We start from the raw sequence: 17,500 nt of genomic DNA, 5'->3' as shown, positions 1-17,500 counted from the left end.
GGTACAAGACGTCTACATATCTATGTGATGTTGGGTAATATTTCTGAGCGTGCTAGAAATAGGTGAGATCAGAGGTTCAAGTAGTCTGTCCAAGTTAAGAACAAGCAGCTTGACAGAGACATTAACTTGGTATTATGCAAATGAAGGATGTTTTTTTTTCTGAAGGTTTAAAGAGGCTTCTTACGTCTCAAAGTCTGACAGGCTCGGGTCATCGGACGTCTGACTCAAGTCCCCAGGCATCTTCATTTCAAAATGGAGAGATGGAAAGGGGGAGAGAGAGGGGGGGGGGGAGGGGGGAGAGAAAGACAAGGTTAATCACTGGATGTGCCCCTGCGTCCTCACCTCCCAAAACACACACACACACACACACACACACACACACACACACACACACACAGAGAGAGAAGAACAAAGAAAAGAAAAGAAGCTACACACATCCCTGTTTTGCATCAGGTGCATGCAGACCCAGATTACGGCGGGGAAACAGTCATCCCGGACTGGAACTCATTAAGGCCATTAGCTTGTGCCTGTGTGTGTGGCTAATGGGAGCCATTAGTGCTTACAGTAATCACCTGCACCTCGGCCCATTAGGGCTGATCTCAGACCAGTGCTAACGACGCCAGGGTGAGAGCGGCAGGCTCGGATGAATGATTATCTCCCGTCGACACGAGTAGATCACAATGTCACTTTAACAGGAAGTGGCATTTCCGGACATGATGGATCATCTAAACCTCCTGGGCTCTCAATCAACAGCTATTACCAGAGAGATTTGTTCTGTTTGAATGCTGTCACCCCTTACATGGAAACTTCAAATATATTTAATGTGAGTGAAACGGAACTGTGAAGCCATTCTACTGCTCTGGGCTGCTTAATGCTACTGCAAGACCACAACCTCAACCTAACCTAAATTATATTTAAACTTACGTAAATTTAGATGCTTCCTCTCCTTGCTGACTGGCTCAATCTGGAGTGGTATGTTAAATAAATATATCAAAACACAGAGCGCTCCCTATCCAGGAGATGGGTTAGCCTTCACTATGGCTGTGGAAACGCGTGATATGTAACTGAAATATAATGATGTTATTATCCAGGTAAATAGTCCCTCGGAGACATGTTCATGACAGCCCAATGGAGGCTGGGGCTTGAAATGGTGTTTTCAGATCCCCTGATGCTGCCTATTTAGAGACAGTGAATGTCCAATAACGGCCTTTAAAATTGGTGCAGCTGTTAAACCGCCATGTATTCGGGCAAATCCATCTTCTGTCAGGAATAAAAAAAAGAGTGGCTTAGTAACAGAAATGTCTTACCCGCCTACTACTATAAACCTCACTGTAATAATCCCCATCCAGCCCTCAATCACACTGTAATGATGGATCATTTTCTCTCACGCTCATTGTGTGTGTGACTGTGTGTGTGTGTGTGTGTGTGTGTGTGTGTGTGTCTGTATGTGTGTGTGTATGTGTGTGTGTGTGTGTGTGTGTGTGCGTGTGTGTGTGTGTTTAAGTTCATGTGGGTTTTATGTATGGAAACACTGTGCTGGGCGTGTATGCGTGTATGCCTGTGCATGTGCAAGAGTGTGTGTGAGAACAAATGTAAGTGTGTTCCTCAGCTTGTGAGCGTGAGTGCAATCATAGGTTCATGTATTTGTGTGTCTATCTGTGTATGCACATGTGAACGTATCTGTCTTGATGCCTGGCTGTATACAAAGCTGTACACTGAATGTGTGAGTGAGTGTGTATGTGATTGAGTGAGTGAGTGAGAGAGTGAGTCGGTGCATGAGTCAGTGAAGAAAGTGTGTGTGTGTGTGTGTGATTTAGTGAGTGAGAGGTGCACGAGTGAATGAGTCAGTGAGGTGAGTGCATGTGTGTGCGTGTGTGTGTCTGCGTCATCAGGCGGCGAACTGTAATCATGTGTGGCCCCTGGGTCAGTCACGGACAACAGGTACAGTAATACAGCCTGGGAGAGATAAGAGACCCAGGGGTCGAGTCAATCTCCCCCCATGAAAGAACAACCTGAGTGGGGCGCTTGAAGCTACAGGGCCCCCTTTCTAATCAGCCTGGTGCAACTTCGATCCAGCTCAGTTCAGTGCTGTGCTGCGCTGCGCTGCGCTGCACTGCACTGCACTGCCCGTAGGCTGTGGCCTGGAGAGGCTATCAGTTACAGAGTACAGGACTCTGCTCAATGACTAGGACAGAATGGGGAGCGTGTGTGCACTTGTGTGTGTGTGTGTGTGTGTGTGTGTGTGTGTGTGTTTGTGTGTGTGTGTGTGTGTGTGTGTGGGGGTGTGTGTGTGTGTGTGTGGTTGTGTGGTTGTGTGTCTGTGTGTGTGTGTGTTTGGGAGGAAGGGGTGGGGTAAGGTGAGATGAAGGCTGGATGAGCCACATGGTTTAGTGTTGTGAGCAATCATCTAGGGAAGGTGTATGCGTGTGTGTGTGTGTGTGTGTGTGTGTGTGTGTGTGTGTGTGTGTGTGTGTGTGTGTGTGTGTGTGTGTGTGTGTGTGTGTTGTGTGTGTGTGTGTGTGTTTGTGTGTGTGTGTGTGTGGTTGTGTGTGTGTGTGGTTGTGTGTGTGTGTGGTTGTTTGTGTGTGTGTGTGTGTGTGTGGGCGAGCAACATTGTGAATCACTGAACTGAAGGTACATTCAGTTCGTGTCCTTTAGTGTATGCATGTGAACATGAAGTAGGAATATGTTAGTGTAAACAGATTCACATCTGTCTGTCTGTCTGTCTGTCTGTCTGTCTGTCTGTCTGTCTGTCTGTCTGTCTGTCTGTCTGTCTGTCTGTCTGTCTGTCTGTCTGTCTGTCTGTCTGTCTGTCTGTCTGTCAATATATTTATATACATACATATAATACATTGCCGCAGGCGTGTGTGTGTGTGTGTGTGTGTGCATGTGTTGTGTGTGTGTGAGAGAGAGAGAGAGAGACAGATAGAGAGTGAGAGAGAGAGAACTATTGCGAAGTCTGTAGAGAAAAGCGGATGGGTTCAACGACCTTAAGCTGAAAACAGGGCCAGAGGCAAAGCCTTGAAAGCGCAAAGAGGAAAGCAGCATCACAGATACGGTCTCTAGCTCCAGGTAGAAGCCTGGAAAGCTAGGCCGGTGGCAAAAGTAAGATGCCGTCTGCTCATCTACCCGGGGACCCTGGGCGCACTCTTTCAAAAGGGCACATTTAATTTCGAACTGCTCTTAATGTCGCCCGTTGCCTTGCTCTTTCACAGGAGATCATTCTATTTCCCCCGCGGCTCATGGAAATAGAAACAGGCTTCAACATTCGCTGCTGTATTTCAGAGCCCGCTGACACTTAGAGGTGACGGGGGCAGAGGCACCTCTCACCACCCGGCGTCCCTTTCAGAATGACACCCTGGTTTAAAAAGGACCTATATAAGCAAGAGCAGGAGTGCAACGCCAGGGCCAGTTAGCCTTATAAGTCACGGCGCAGGAGAGGGCTCAGACAGATTATTGGCTCGATTGATGTTCCATGGAACTAAATCGCTCCCGTGTCATCTGACAAATGCTTTTGGCTCCTGGACCCCGTATGCCCTTGAGCGGTTGATGATGTGCCGGGCACGTGTGCTAAGGCATAGTACTATGTCCACAGAGAGAGAGAGAGAGAGAGAGAGAGAGAGAGAGAGAGAGAGAGAGAGAGAGAGAGACAGAGAGAAAGAGAGAGAGAGAGAGAGAGAGAGAGAGAGAGAGTGAAAGAGAGAGAGAGAGAGAGAGAGAGAGAGAGAGAGAGAGAAAGTCAGAGATTTAGAGAGAACTGTCAGGGTGAACATTCTGTGTGCTAGTTTAAAAAAAGAGGCTACTGTGTAACTCTGTGTACTTGTGAGTGTGTGTGAGTGTGTGTTTTCGTGCGTTTGTCTGTGTCAAAAGGAGAGAAACAGAGGACAATGGAGAGCGTGTACTCACTGAAGGGTTTCGTGTGTGTGATGGAGAGCAGGTGGGAAGGGAAGAGAATAGGCACAGGGGAAGCCAGAGGAGAGAGGAGAGTGAAACAGTGAAGTACCATTGACCTCGATGGTTTTTGTGAAAGACCACCAACTGAGTTAGTGTGAGAGTGAGACAGAGAGAGAGAGAAAGACAGCAGGGAAGAAGTGCAAGAGAGCTTCTTGAGTTGGTCTATGGGGTGAGGGGGAGGGAGAGAGAGACATAGAGAGAGAGATAGAGAGAGAGAGAGGAGGAAAGATAGTGTAGAACAGAGGGAGAGAAAAAGAGAGAAAGGAAGAAGATGAAGAAGAAAGAGCTCTACTCACCGGTCCACGCAGGTCAATGAGCTCCTGTCTCATCTGGCTGATCAGGTGGTCTTTGGCCATGAGCGAGCGGTAAAGCCTTTCATTAAACTCAATCAGCTCGCCGTGCATCTCAGCCACCTGCACGCGCACAAACACATGCGGACACACACACACACACACACACACACACATACGCACACACACACAGGGGGAGAGAGGAAAAGAATCAGACCCAGGTGTGTAACAATGTAATTGGAGTCTTAGTCTCTGGCAAGAACACAGTAGTGGATCATACTGCATCTGGCTGCATAGGCACCGATGAACACCACACAGCGACCGCCATCAGTGCAAACGTGCGGTGCACAGAGAATAACAGTCTACAGGAGGCATTTAGAAACATTTCCGCATCCCTAAGTGGCTAATTAAAGCTGTATAATTCAGCCTTTTGACATTTGAATTTCGACAAAGTGTCCATCCTGCTTGCATAGCAATTGTACTTTGGGTAAAAAAAAAATACACAGGATTTACACAACAGCACTGAAATTCAGATTTGGCTCTCTTTCAGCTGAAGAGTTATCTGGAGTTGCTCTCGTCTTTAATGGTGAGTCAGCGCTGTCAGTCAGGCTTGGTGGTGGTGGCTGCGACAGCGGCAGCGGCAGCGGCTGCATCTTCTCCCAACCTGAGAAGCTTTTTCACCTGCAGTTTAAGACTTAAGAAGGTGACTCCGCTTCGGAGGGCAGGTTTTAGGCACCCACATCAGGCATCGGCCCCACCTATTTTAAACTGCAGATGACTAACGGCCTCACGGTGTATTAATGTGTTGGGGGAGCGATCAAGAACGTTCCCAATGTTTTCATCGATTTTTTTTCGAAAACAAGTCGGGACAGTTAAGGTATATGCAGGGAGCTGAGGTGAGACAGAAAAAAAATCGCAACGTTTTGCAATCGTAATGCAACCCGACTGTAAGACGAGGGCCGTCTTCATTGCCGGCATCATCATCGGCGTCATCTCCGTTCCAAAAGTTGGCCCTGACTGCTGGCAGAGCCAGAGCCGCCGTCAGCTGTCACATCGGCAAAATGACAGCGACGTGGAGACGGGTCGCTGTCAATAGCAGCGGCGGCCCTGCCAGGCAGCTGCGGCCTCTATTCATTTGTTTATGGAAATGAAGTGTCAGTGTGCATTTGGGGCGGGCGCCGCGCCGCATGACAAGTGAATTATGTCAGCTCTGACAAACGGCGGCAGGGCACCGGCGGCCTGGTGCTCCCTTCTAGAAAGTTCTGTGCTTCAGACGAGGGAAGGTGGTGGCGTGTGGGGGAGGAGTGAGCTTGAGTGTGTGTGTGCATATGTGTGTATGCAGCTGAAGTTCAAAGCCAGACAAGGAAGCGCCAGTTAGGGGAAAAGAGCAAGCAACAGAGCAGGAAGTTGTGTGTTCACCCCAGTCGTTGCTCATATTTCATAAGTCAGAGCGCGTTCTGTATCTGAGCGCAGTAAGCAGCTTCAAAAATGCTTTGGGGTCACGGGCAGCCTGGTCAGGATATGAGAAATGAAATCCCACGTCACAACGTTAGCCTTAATGTCACACCCCAAATCTCAACAATAACTTATTAGCAATAACAACTGAGGTGTCACTGTGAGCTGTGCAACTAAATGATGGCCGATTACGATCCCACTTCAAAGTGGCTATGAAGTCACTGGGTATTTACTTCTCCGTTATACGTTCCATAAACAAACCCGATGGTCATTGGTGCAGCTTCCGGAAAAAACAAAACCCATAGGCCCCATCATTCAGCCCCCCCCCCCCCCCCCATATTTTTAATGAAGCAAGGCTGTCTAAACCTGCACATCTGCCTGCCAAGCAATTAACTAATGGGGCTTAAGCGGAGCAACCTGCTGGAAACCTTCCACCTTCCGCACCCATAACAAGACAACAGGCAGCAGCAAATAATGCCACAATGTGCCACCGAGAACTTTAAACGGCGCCTTCACTTACAGCAGATACACTACTTATGACATCCTCCAGCTTTAAATAGTTTCTGGTTGCCTGGCAATTGTTAGCTTTACGGGTCGTTTCGCTGAGTATCTATTTTTGCAGTGCCGCTTAGTTTGACAATTTAAGATAGTGGATGCCTGAGACTTCAAAAAAATAAAAAAATAACATAAAGAGGTGACCTTGTCTAAAACACATTAAAAGCCTGGGTAGCAGAGCCTTGGAACAGTAAAATGCGCTGAATGTTTTTATTTTTTTGGCTTTTCCTTGAAGACGCATCCTCATCTGCCATCGTGCTTTGAAATGGATTTTGAAATTTACCAAACCGGGAGTGAACTAGTGGCCCCCTTGATGTCGCTTCAAAACTGCAGACGAGAAGAGACAAAAAGGGCACACTAATACACACACACACACACACACACACACACACACACACACACACACACACAGTGCGTGTCGCATATCCCAAACAAGCAGTCGTCACTCTAATCCTTTGACAGAATCGAACCAAGCTGCAAGATGCGTGGTGAGGGATGGGGCAGTGAGATTTTATTTTTACCCACTTATTTATTTCCTCTATCCATCTATTTCAGATGTGCTTTTATCTTATTTTCTTTCTGCGAGTGAGCCATACGATGTAAAAGCAAAGCCTCACGTGTTCATGCCTGCTTCGGCTCACACTGTCTTTATAACAAAGTCGCACAACTGATCTATCATCAGCTTTGCCCTTTAGCTAACAGTGAACCCGACTCTGAAATGGAGCAGAGACAACGGATCCCTAATCAGCACTTGCGCTCAATGAGAGATGACTTCCAGGCACATCACCAATTCTCTGCGCTCCACCCGTAAGGCAAAGCCATTCATCACTCCTGTTTATTTATTTGTGGCCCCTGGCTTTCCGGTGGGACTCTCCCCCCCTCTCCTTGACGAAAAATGAAAAGTCGTTTTAATCGTTCAGAAATCCAACTAATTTCCTGCCCAGAGAGAGCTAATCGGTTTGTTGCTTTGTTGGCTTAGTCCTTCACTCCATACCGATGGGTGTCTTTTCCTCTCCCTCTCTAACTTTATCTCTCGCTTTCTCTCCCTCTCTCTTTCTTTTTCTTCCCCCATCCCCTTTCTTTGTTATTTTCTACTCCTTATTTTCAGAACTCCACTTCCAATTTGCCTGAACGGGCAGAAGTCTCCCACTGTTGAGACAAGCCCTCATGGCTCGGACTATTCATCTGGTAGCATGACAAGTGGCCATGGCTTCCCGTGCGCCACAAATTCCAGCTTTCACCAGGCCCACTTAGAAGCCCCCCCCCCCTAAAAATCTGGTGAAACAAAGCCCAGCTGCACGTGTGGCGTGGCAAAGTGGAGAAGCCCAACCAATTCAGAGTGACGCACACAGAGATGGCAGATGCCTCAAATTTAAATACGTTTAATACTATAGAATATGCATATGGAGTGTGAGGAATAAATTAATAAATAAATAAAGCCAGGTTCATTATTCCATTCTGCTGAAGCTTGTTTACCTAGGGCTTTGAGATATGCAGACGGAGAGAATAACATTTCGCTGCGTCTTTGTTGACGGTAGGAGCTGTAATAATGAAATTACTCTGTCCTAGGCTGCTTTTTTCATTAATTAATACACCCAAGGGAATTTCTCACACATTTAAGGTCTGATAAGGATGAAGACCCACAGAGAAAGTGTGTGTGTGTGTGTGTATATGTGTGTGTGTGTGTGTGTGTGTGTGTGTGTGTGTGTGTGTGTGTGGTTGTTTGTGTGTGTGTGTGTGTGTGTTGTAGAAGTGCACAGCGATGTCATTACTTGTATCTGTTCAACCATCAAAATGATCTGTTTCTGTATCTGTATTCGGATGGAAAACCAAAAGTGAGACTTTACCTGACTGAGAGCTTATGAACATCATGATGTAGAGACGCACCAACGGTTGAAACTCTAAAGTCATTGCAAGGCCAATACTGATGTAAACAGTAGTTGATGTGTTGAGCAATTTATAAAATGCCAAATCTTGTCAATATTTAAACCAGCATTAATGTGTTTCATCACAGTTCACACATATCATTTCGTTTACAGTTTTTGACATATGACATATCGTTTAGGTTTATTTTTTGTGCAACCCCAACATTTTTTTTTTTTTTTTCATTTTTCCATGCACTTTGACTAGACTGCATCAGCAGTTGTACCAGAGTGCAGCATTGGCACGTAATAGCCAGCTGAAGTCTCCCTCCCTAAACCCAATCTCCCATGTCCTAAATCCAGTGAAAATGCCCCCGGTATATTTTGCCGTGTGAACCTGTGACCTCTATCCCAGGGCAATCCTCTGCGCTGCTTGATTACCAGGGCACACACCACCTGAGAACCAGCCTCAAGCCGACCCCATTGCATTTGACTGCTTCCAGCTCAGAAGCTCCGAGAACTCAAATCCCAGATCAAACTGAAATATCAAATTCCATTACCAGTCCTCTGATGGGGGGGGGGGGGGGGGGGGGGGGCGGGATGCGGTGACGACAATATTCTGCAAATAATTTTCCTTTTAAACCCAGGATGCCACAAGCATTTTCAAAACACACAAACAGACCTACAAACACAAATAACACAGAGGGAGGGAAGGTGGTTCGGAGCAGAAACATAAAGCACATTGGTCATACTGTGTAGGAAGAGTTCACGGAGAGAGCTTGGACCCTACAGCAATAGAGATTACCAGCTCCATATGTTGCTGCCATGAGAAATACATCCTGTGTGTGTGTGTGTGTGTGTGTGTGTGTGTGTGTGTGTGTGTGTGTGTGTGTGTGTGTGTGTGAACAGGCCAGCATGAAAGCGTGTTTGTGTTCATGTGCATGTGAAAGAAATGTGTATGTGTTTGAGCAAAAAGCGCACACACACACACACACACACACACACAGACAGACACACACACACACACACACACACACACACACACATATATATTTTACATTAGTCTAAGTGATTGTGTGCAGGGTTTCACCAAAACAGGTGCTACTCAGATACAGGTGCTCCTGACAGCCCGACAGCAAGCACTCTGCATGTCAAAAAGAGGGGGGGACGGCTGAATGAGTGGAAGGGAAAGACAGAGAGAGAGAGAGAGAGAGACAAGAGTAAGTGAGTGAGAGGGAGAGAAGGAGTGTTTGTGAGTGTCTGGAATGAGTGAGTGAAATAGAGAGAGAAAGAAAAAAGAGAGAGAGAGAGAAAAAAAGAGAGAGATAGAAAAAAAGAGAGAGAGAGAGAGAGAGAGAGAGAGAGAGAGAGGTAGAAAGTGTGGCCAAGCTGAGCTCTAATGCCTGTAATTGGATGTGAGGCGAGTTTGAATGCAGAAGGGGACGACAGGCTCTGGCAGCAGCAGCGGTGGCAGCAGCGAGAAAGAGAGAGAAAGTGAATGAGAAAGAGGGAGAGAGAGAGAGAGAGAGAGAGAGAGAGAGATGCCAAACGGAGGGAGAGAAAGTTGAGAAGGAGGAGTGTGACTGTAGGTGGCAGGGTCTGGCTCCAGCAGACACACTGTGACAGAGCCAGCGTTTACTCAGCGCTCCCCATCACCATTAATAGGCCAGGGAGTACACAGTAGTGTCAGTATGAGTTAGTGTGTGTGTGAGTGTGTGTGTTTGTGTGTGTGTGTGTGTGTGTGTGTGTGTGTGTGTTTAAAAGAAGTACATAAAGGCACTTAATAATCAGTATAGGAAAATTAGGAGTCTGTGTGTGTGTGTGTGTGTGTGTGTGTGTGTGTGTGTGTGTGTGTGTGTGTGTGTATGTCTGTGTGTTTTTGCACATGCATGCTGATGAGAGAGACCTGTAGTAACACAGACATCAACAACCTCAGAAAAGCGTCTGTTCATCTAGTCAGGTAAGGGGAGGGCGGCTGCTGGCGGAGACAATAATAGCAGGAACAGCACAAACAACAGACCTCCCTTAAGCCAGGCTTACATTACAGTGCGCGTCATGTTTGTTTATCATAATTCAGCATCACTGCTGTGGAATACATACCGATAAGAACCAGCATTCACATATGATGAATATAATACTCATTTTTATCAGTAAAATCAATATTTGCTGTATATGTGTCTACCAGTCTTGATCAAAGAGAACATCAAGGCAGAGAGCACTCTATCCTGATCAAGTTATCAAGAAATTATTCACTCTCTACAAGCAATCACAGTGCGATTCCTCTATTTGATTCATTGTACTAAAAAAAATCTCATTCTGAACTACATTTCCCATCATCCCAGAGTGTCAAAGTGACAGGCATTTTAAGTCAGTCACCGCAAATCAATGGGAAAAAAACTGTCATAAAAACACCAAACCCAAAGAGAGGAAGAGAGGAAGTGGGTATGAGTGGGGAGGAATAAAGAGGGAAAAGGAGATTTACACATTGAGTAGTGAGGCGTTCGGTCTGGCGAACTGAGAGAGAATCACCCAAGCGACAAATACGTGTAAGGGAGAAAGCAATCTAGTCTGGAAGTGATGCCTCAATCTGTCTGTGGACACACTGCCGCAGATTCGCGCAAGCTGAAGCAAAGACACACAGACACACGCACACACGCACACACGCACACACACACACACAGAAAGACCGACCTGTACAATGATTTTTTACACAAAAAAGCACTCACACAGACACTACATCTTGAGCATCTCCGCTTCACTTAAGCATAGGGACGGGCTAAGAGCAGGTCACCTGTTCCTCATGCATAGCTTGTGAAGAACGTCCACATCTACCGTTTCACTGAGAGTGGATTCAAGCAGACCCCAGGAAGCGCCAAAAGCCCTAGCACCCTTTGAATCCACATCCGAGGCCATTTTTGTCTTGTATAAAAACTCGAATTTGTTCTTTTGGCACACAAGGTAAATAAATTAGAGGACTATATGCACTGTGAGAGTGAGAAAAGTTTTAAAAGGGGCAGAGGCAAGGTGTGTGTGTGTGTGTGTGTGTGTGTGTGTGTGTGTGTGTGTGTGTGCGTGTGTGAGTGCCTGCACATGCATTCACACCGTCAGATGGTGCAGCAAGACACTGTAAATATCAGCTTTCAGCAGCGCCCGTCCTCCTGATAGGAGTACACATGCTGAGTGTTTCACGTCCCATAAATTACAGTCCTCCGGCACCTAAGCAAACACTGCCTCCAGACGGCCTTTGCAGAGGTGGCGGGAGGTGGGTTTGGAAGGGGGTTGGGAGGGACCCCTGCCCTGGGTTTTCACGGATCGGGGAGAGGAGCCGTGGTCGGATAATTTTGAGCTTCATGGTTTCAATACCTTGGTCAATACCTCTCTTTAGCCATGCAGGAAAAAAGGAAGAAGGAGAACTAGAGAGAGTGAATGAGGGAGGGAGTAAGTGAGAGAGTGAGAGAGTGAGAGAGTGAGAGTGGGGGAGAGAGGCCAAGACTGTCGCCATGCCAACAGACAGGAAGTTTGGCGGCCCTAAGGCATTCTTCTTATTCTCCGCAGCTACACTGAGGCACAGACATACCAATACATACTGAGGGACACAGTCACTGTGGACAGAGTCTCCGCACTACACTACTTTCACAGAACTCAGAACTCATGTCACAGAGAAGCAGGTCAATGTAGGTAAATAGGTCAGTAGAGACAGAAAGGGAGGAGAAGGGGAACGAAAGAGGGAGAGAAGGAGGCAGAGAAAAGTGTGAAGGGAGTAGAAAAGTCGAACATCTCTGGAATCGGACCATGGAGACCCTATGAGTCTGTATGGACTTCTCTCTACGGTATCAATGGCCAATCAATGTGTGTGCGAGTGGGTGTGATAACTCACCCATTCCCACACACATCCAAAAACACACACACAGACGCAAGCTCACCGTTTCTCTCGAGACACTTGAGATTTGAGTTGCTCTCAAATGTAGGTCAATAAACCTAAAATAGCCCTGGTGGAACTAAGTGGCAAAGGGACCAAGTTTCTGACACCAATCAATAATGATGGGAAGTCCTCTCCCTATAATCGATACCCCCATCATTCCTTTCCATCACCCACACCTAGATGTACAGATAGAAAGATGGATATCTATACACCTTTCTTTATTCTATTAATAGAAAGTTATTAATAGATGTGGGTTACTGGTACTACAGCTCTAGTTCATTCTCTTCCCTATTAGGTCTTGATATAGGCAGGAAGACGAAGATGCCGCTATGGACGGCCCATAAACTGGTCTTCTCTGCAGACAATGAACCTCAGCATCATGGGATATTGGAGGACTCAAAGGCTACGTACTTGCCAAATGTAGAGAATGGACTCTAGAGCTGGAAATGGGGGAACCTACCTCCTGCCCTGTGTTTCGGAAAATCCCAACCGAGAATGTCAGAATCGCTAGCGAACACATAAATAAATGAGAACTCTGGGGGAAAAACTACATAATACATAAATACATACAGAAGTGAAAGGAGAGTTTTCCCCAAACATAAGCAGAATTATGACTCATTAAAGAAATATAAACACATCCATGAATTATTCATGCTAAGCTCATTATCCAGGGTCATCCCTTTTTTTTTTTCTTGCGGTTGTCGCTCTCTCATGGAAATACTCTGGTGGCCACCACACACACACACACACACACACACACACACACACACACACACACACACACACACACACACACCTCAAATAAGCACAAATGTGCGTAGTCACAGAGAGGATGCATTGTCACTTTCACCTGAAACAACCTCCGTAGAAAAGAGAAAAAAATACGCTCGTCTGCGCTGCTTTTCATGAAGTAACTATGACAACAATATTTATCCTGAACCATCCACCATAGTCTGAGACAGACATAACAGTGATGTCATAACCAGGCTCATTAACTGAGGCTCTTTTCAGCACAGCAACAAAATTAAAATTTGGAAGTCCATGTTAAGTCAGAGTATTATTAGAATATTACATCTGCTGGGTCATGTTAATGCTGAATCGTAAAACTGCGCACTGCGTCACAACAGCCGACGGCTAGACTGTCCTACAGGAGTTGGAGTTTCAAGCTCCAGAAATTAAGCCCTTGTCTATGTTTTGTGCCAAAAAATCTGGATTAGCTAATTACTGTGGCCCTTAAGGCAGGAGGAGCCAGTGATGAGTGAAGTCATCTGGCTTAGTGTGTGGAGCAAAAGCACAATGGACAATGCATTTATGTCCACAATATAACCTAATTTTTAGCACCTTTGAGTCTTTGTTAAAAACTGAAGTGTACTCTTAAGGAATCTACTTAGAGGAGATGGCGCTGCTTGACTATATCTAACTAGCACAGTTTTCACAGGGTTACGGTAAGACTAATCGGTCAGTTGTGCAGAGTACTTAAGGTGACGTAAAAATAAATACGCTACCAAAGGCACTAAAAATGATTCATTAACTTAGATTCATTTCATCAAAAGGCGCCGGGAGAAAGTTATAGAGACTTGAGTTGGCAGTTCTGTTTGAGCAGGGCCGAGATGTGAAGGTTTCCTCTCCCGAATGGCTCTTGTTCATTTGATTTACCAGCTGGCTCTGCTCACTGGCACTGTCAGTTCAAATCTAGCAAGCTCGCTACCAGAGCTACAAGCCGATCCTGTCATTCTCAATATAAGTTTGATCAATGCTAATTAGCAATGCCCCTAACCCAAACAGAATCCGCAAAAGCTGTTCCTGCCACAATGAATACAGCGAAAATGTCTGGTATGAAAAGAAGGAACAAGAATGGAAATTTGGTTTTGCATTTGGAAGTGTATTATACTGTTTCATACCTTCCTCTGTGTAACTATACTCATTAAGTCTTTCACAGTTGAACTAGAAAGTATTCAAAACTTTTAATGACATTAAATTAACTGATATTTAAATGTCAGCAATACCGATCATTATTTCTCTCACTGTGGTTACCAAAATTGTAATCACATATGGTTTAGTGACTGTTACATTTTTCTGCTAAACTTAAGAGGAGGTAACCTACCTCAATCAGTTTTCTAAAGTCTAGAGGAGGTAACCTACCTCAATCAGTTTGCTAAACTCTAGAGGAGGTAACCTACCTCAATCAGTTTGCTAAACTCTAGAGGAGGTAACCTACCTCAATCAGTTTGCTAAACTCTAGAGGAGGTAACCTACCTCAATCAGTTTGCTAAACTCTAGAGGAGGTAACCTACCTCAATCAGTTTGCTAAACTCTAGAGGAGGTAACCTACCTCAATCAGTTTGCTAAACTCTAGAGGAGGTAACCTACCTCAATCAGTTTGCGCTCATAGCTGGAGGCCAACTCCTCCGAGTCTCCTGCTGGCCGGTAGGTTGGTGCTGGCAGGGGTGCTTCGCAGTTCCGCTGGATGGGGAGAGCTGTGTGGAGGAGAGAGAGAGAGAGAAAGAGAGAAGAGAGAGAAAGAGAAGAGAGCATGAAGGACAGGGGTTACACAACGAGCCGGGTCACCAGAGGACTGCAGAGAGGATCCCACTCCACCACTTTGCATAAGGGATGAGAGATGCTTTGGAAATGTCATGGATGATAGAGCACCTGCGGTGCAAAACTTGAGTAGCAGGCTGAGGACCGCCGAGCGAGGGCATTTTGAATGTGTGTGTGTATTCATGTGTGTGTTCATGTGTGTGTGTGTGTATGTGTGTGTGTGTGTGTGTGTTCATGTGTGTGTTTTCATGTGTGTGTGTGTTTGTGTGTTCATGAGTGTGTGTGTGTTCATGTGTGTGTGTGTGTGTGTGTGTGTGTGTGTGTGTGTGTGTGTGTGTGTGTGTGTGTGTGTGTGTATTCATGCATATCTCTCACCATGGTTTATTTTTCTGGCGGGTCGACAATTATTTCCCATGGGTGCGAAACACATATTTATGACCAGCTATTTTGTGTAATTATTTGTCTGGGGTGGCAGGGAAGAGAAGCAGTCAACAGATTATGTGCTAAAATGTAGCAATCTGCAGCAAGCAGAGACTTTTTTTGCCTCGTCTTTGTGTTTCGTTCTTCAAAAAGCCCTTCATCGCTCAATTGTTGAAGCATAGAAGGCCTAGCCCAGTGTGATCGTAGCCTGCAAACACGGTGTAATCAAGTTTGGGAAGAAAGGGAGAGAGGCATCTGCGGAGGCTGGGGCAGGAAGGATTTCTCACGAGGAGTGATGGATCATTTCACTGAAAAAACAAAAGTCAATTAAAAGGACTGGAAAGTATACTTTTCCTCTCCAAAAAACACTGACAAACTAGCCACAAATACCTCTCACTTTGCTCCAAGGTACTTAGATACTTATAAGAGAGAAGGAAAGCGAGAGGCAGATAGAGAGAGAGAGAGAACGCGCACGATAGAGATGAAGTGAAATAGCGAGACAGAGAGAAACTGAGAGAAAGCAATAAGAACAAAAGAGAACCCACTATAGATCCAGGCAAGCTTTCACACAGAAAATAAAGCCCCCAAAAACACATCCTGCATCTCCCCATGTTTTAATCCCATCCCTTGGACAGAAAGAAAATAACTGAATTCCCATCCTTGAAGAGAAAGGGATTGATTGAGGGAGCAGCGATTGCAGGATTAGTGTGTCGGCCACTGCCGTTAAGCATCAGTGTAATACAGGCGCCCAGATAAGATGCAGGTGTGGAGGGGAAGAGGGGGGTGCAAATCTCTCGTCTGCAGATACAGAGGCTCTGTGTCCTTAGTTAGCCTAGTGCGCTAAAGTTAGCCGGTTTTTTTTGTCCAATGGCTTGGCGGTATATGAGAGCACGAGTCAACAGCCCCCTGATGGATGGCCATTATCACTCCCGGGCCACACCGCAGCAACAGGCCACTGGACGCCAGAGGCTTATCTCGGGGATGCCGACTGCCTATACATTTTCTATGGGCTGGAAACACGCAAGCACACACACACACACACAGACACACAAACAGACACACACACAAACAGACACACGCACAGACACACACACCTTGAATCTCACATCGCTATGCTCAGCAACAGTTAAGGTTTCTCTCCACTCAGCCAGCACTTCAACCTGAGATTAAGTTTATTGTGACTGATACGGGCTAAATAATAAATGCGAACGGGGGTGAAGGTGTGTGTGTGTGTGTGTGTGTGTGTGTGTGTGTGTCAGAGAGAAAGTGTGTGTGTGTTCAGCAAACTGCAGAAGCATCTTGTGTATAATAACGGAACCAATTTGGTGGTAATATCGAACAGCTGTGTGTGTGTGTGTCTGCATGTGTGTGTGTGAGTGTGTGTGTGTGTGTGTGTGTTAGTGGAAGCACAGGCAGCCGGGCACACAGACAGATCTCAGTTGCTGAGTACCACCCATTACCAAGTTTCATTAAAAACTTTCACAATCAAATTACACATTGTCAATTTAGGACAGAAAAAGATTCATGAGGGCCACTACACATGCCACACACAGGCAAAACACACCTTCTGTCATCAAAAAAGTTAAGATTTAAAAATACATTATTTATTATATGACTGCATTTAGAAAAAAATATATGTGAAGAAAATCTCTGAATATCTTATGGGAGACAGTCAACATGTAAATGTCTGTACAGTCTGACCACTGTGGTCCTGCTTAGTTGGTGTGCAGCCACACTCAGGCACAGACACACCGAGCCAATTCTGCACAGAACATTCTAGAAGACCATCGAGCACTGGCTGGAGAAGACGAGTGAGTTTAAGTGCATGATTGAGTTTGAAATACATTCAAACGAAAGTCAAAAGATGACATGGTTACAGGGGGAATGGGATGAAGTCACACAATTTTCCCCAAATAGGGAACGAGGGCACAAAAAAGGAAAGGATTAAAAAACGGAGTGATAATGGAAGCTAAAATTCCAGTCCCCCACAGCTGGGCTCCATCACCACAGCAGGGGAGCCACGCTTTGGAGAGGCGGGGCATGCCCAGACAAAGAGCGTCTTTCAGGGCCATCTACGGCTCGCTGGGGGGACCGGCACTGAATGCGTGCCCCTCGAACGCTGGCAAGTGTCGGCTAGTGCATTAGCCATGCCCCTGACAGCCTCGCCCTCAAATGACAAACAAGTCACCGCAACCTCGTCGCCCATAATGTAGCCATCAAAGCCTTGAGCTAGCACAATTTTTAGCGAGTGCTATGATGCATGTTTTTGAAGAAAGGAAAGAAAGAAAGAAGGAACGAAAAAAGATGAGCACGTGTCCTGGAAAAGGAGAAAGAGGGTTATTTGCTTTGCTGCTCAATGCACACAGACAGCGCTTATATGTTTAGTTGTAGCCAAATGGTCGGACTAAGCCCTGAGAAGCAGAGACTTCCGTGAGGGACATCTGGAGTGGACTGATTACCTCTCCACAGCGTTACTCTTGGCAGCTTCGCCATTACAAGCA

General features: G+C 46.0%; 1 protein-coding gene across 1 annotated transcript in view; it reads right to left on the bottom strand.

Annotated features, from left to right (window-relative positions):
- The window catches only part of snx29 (sorting nexin 29), a gene marked incomplete at its 5' end in the record, with an annotated part of 97,622 nt that overhangs the window by 42,754 nt on the left and 37,368 nt on the right, over positions 1-17,500 (bottom strand). The window contains 3 exons of the mRNA XM_080834287.1: positions 185-240; positions 4,251-4,367; positions 14,409-14,515. Of these exons, the coding sequence (XP_080690413.1) occupies positions 185-240; positions 4,251-4,367; positions 14,409-14,515 (280 nt within the window). The remainder of the gene's footprint in view (positions 1-184; positions 241-4,250; positions 4,368-14,408; positions 14,516-17,500) is intronic.

This window comes from Sprattus sprattus, assembly GCF_963457725.1.
Source record: "Sprattus sprattus genome assembly, chromosome: 3".
Classification (NCBI taxonomy): domain Eukaryota; kingdom Metazoa; phylum Chordata; class Actinopteri; order Clupeiformes; family Clupeidae; genus Sprattus; species Sprattus sprattus.
The sequence above is the reverse complement of the archived record's forward strand: the minus strand, read 5'-3'. Positions and strand labels throughout refer to the sequence as shown.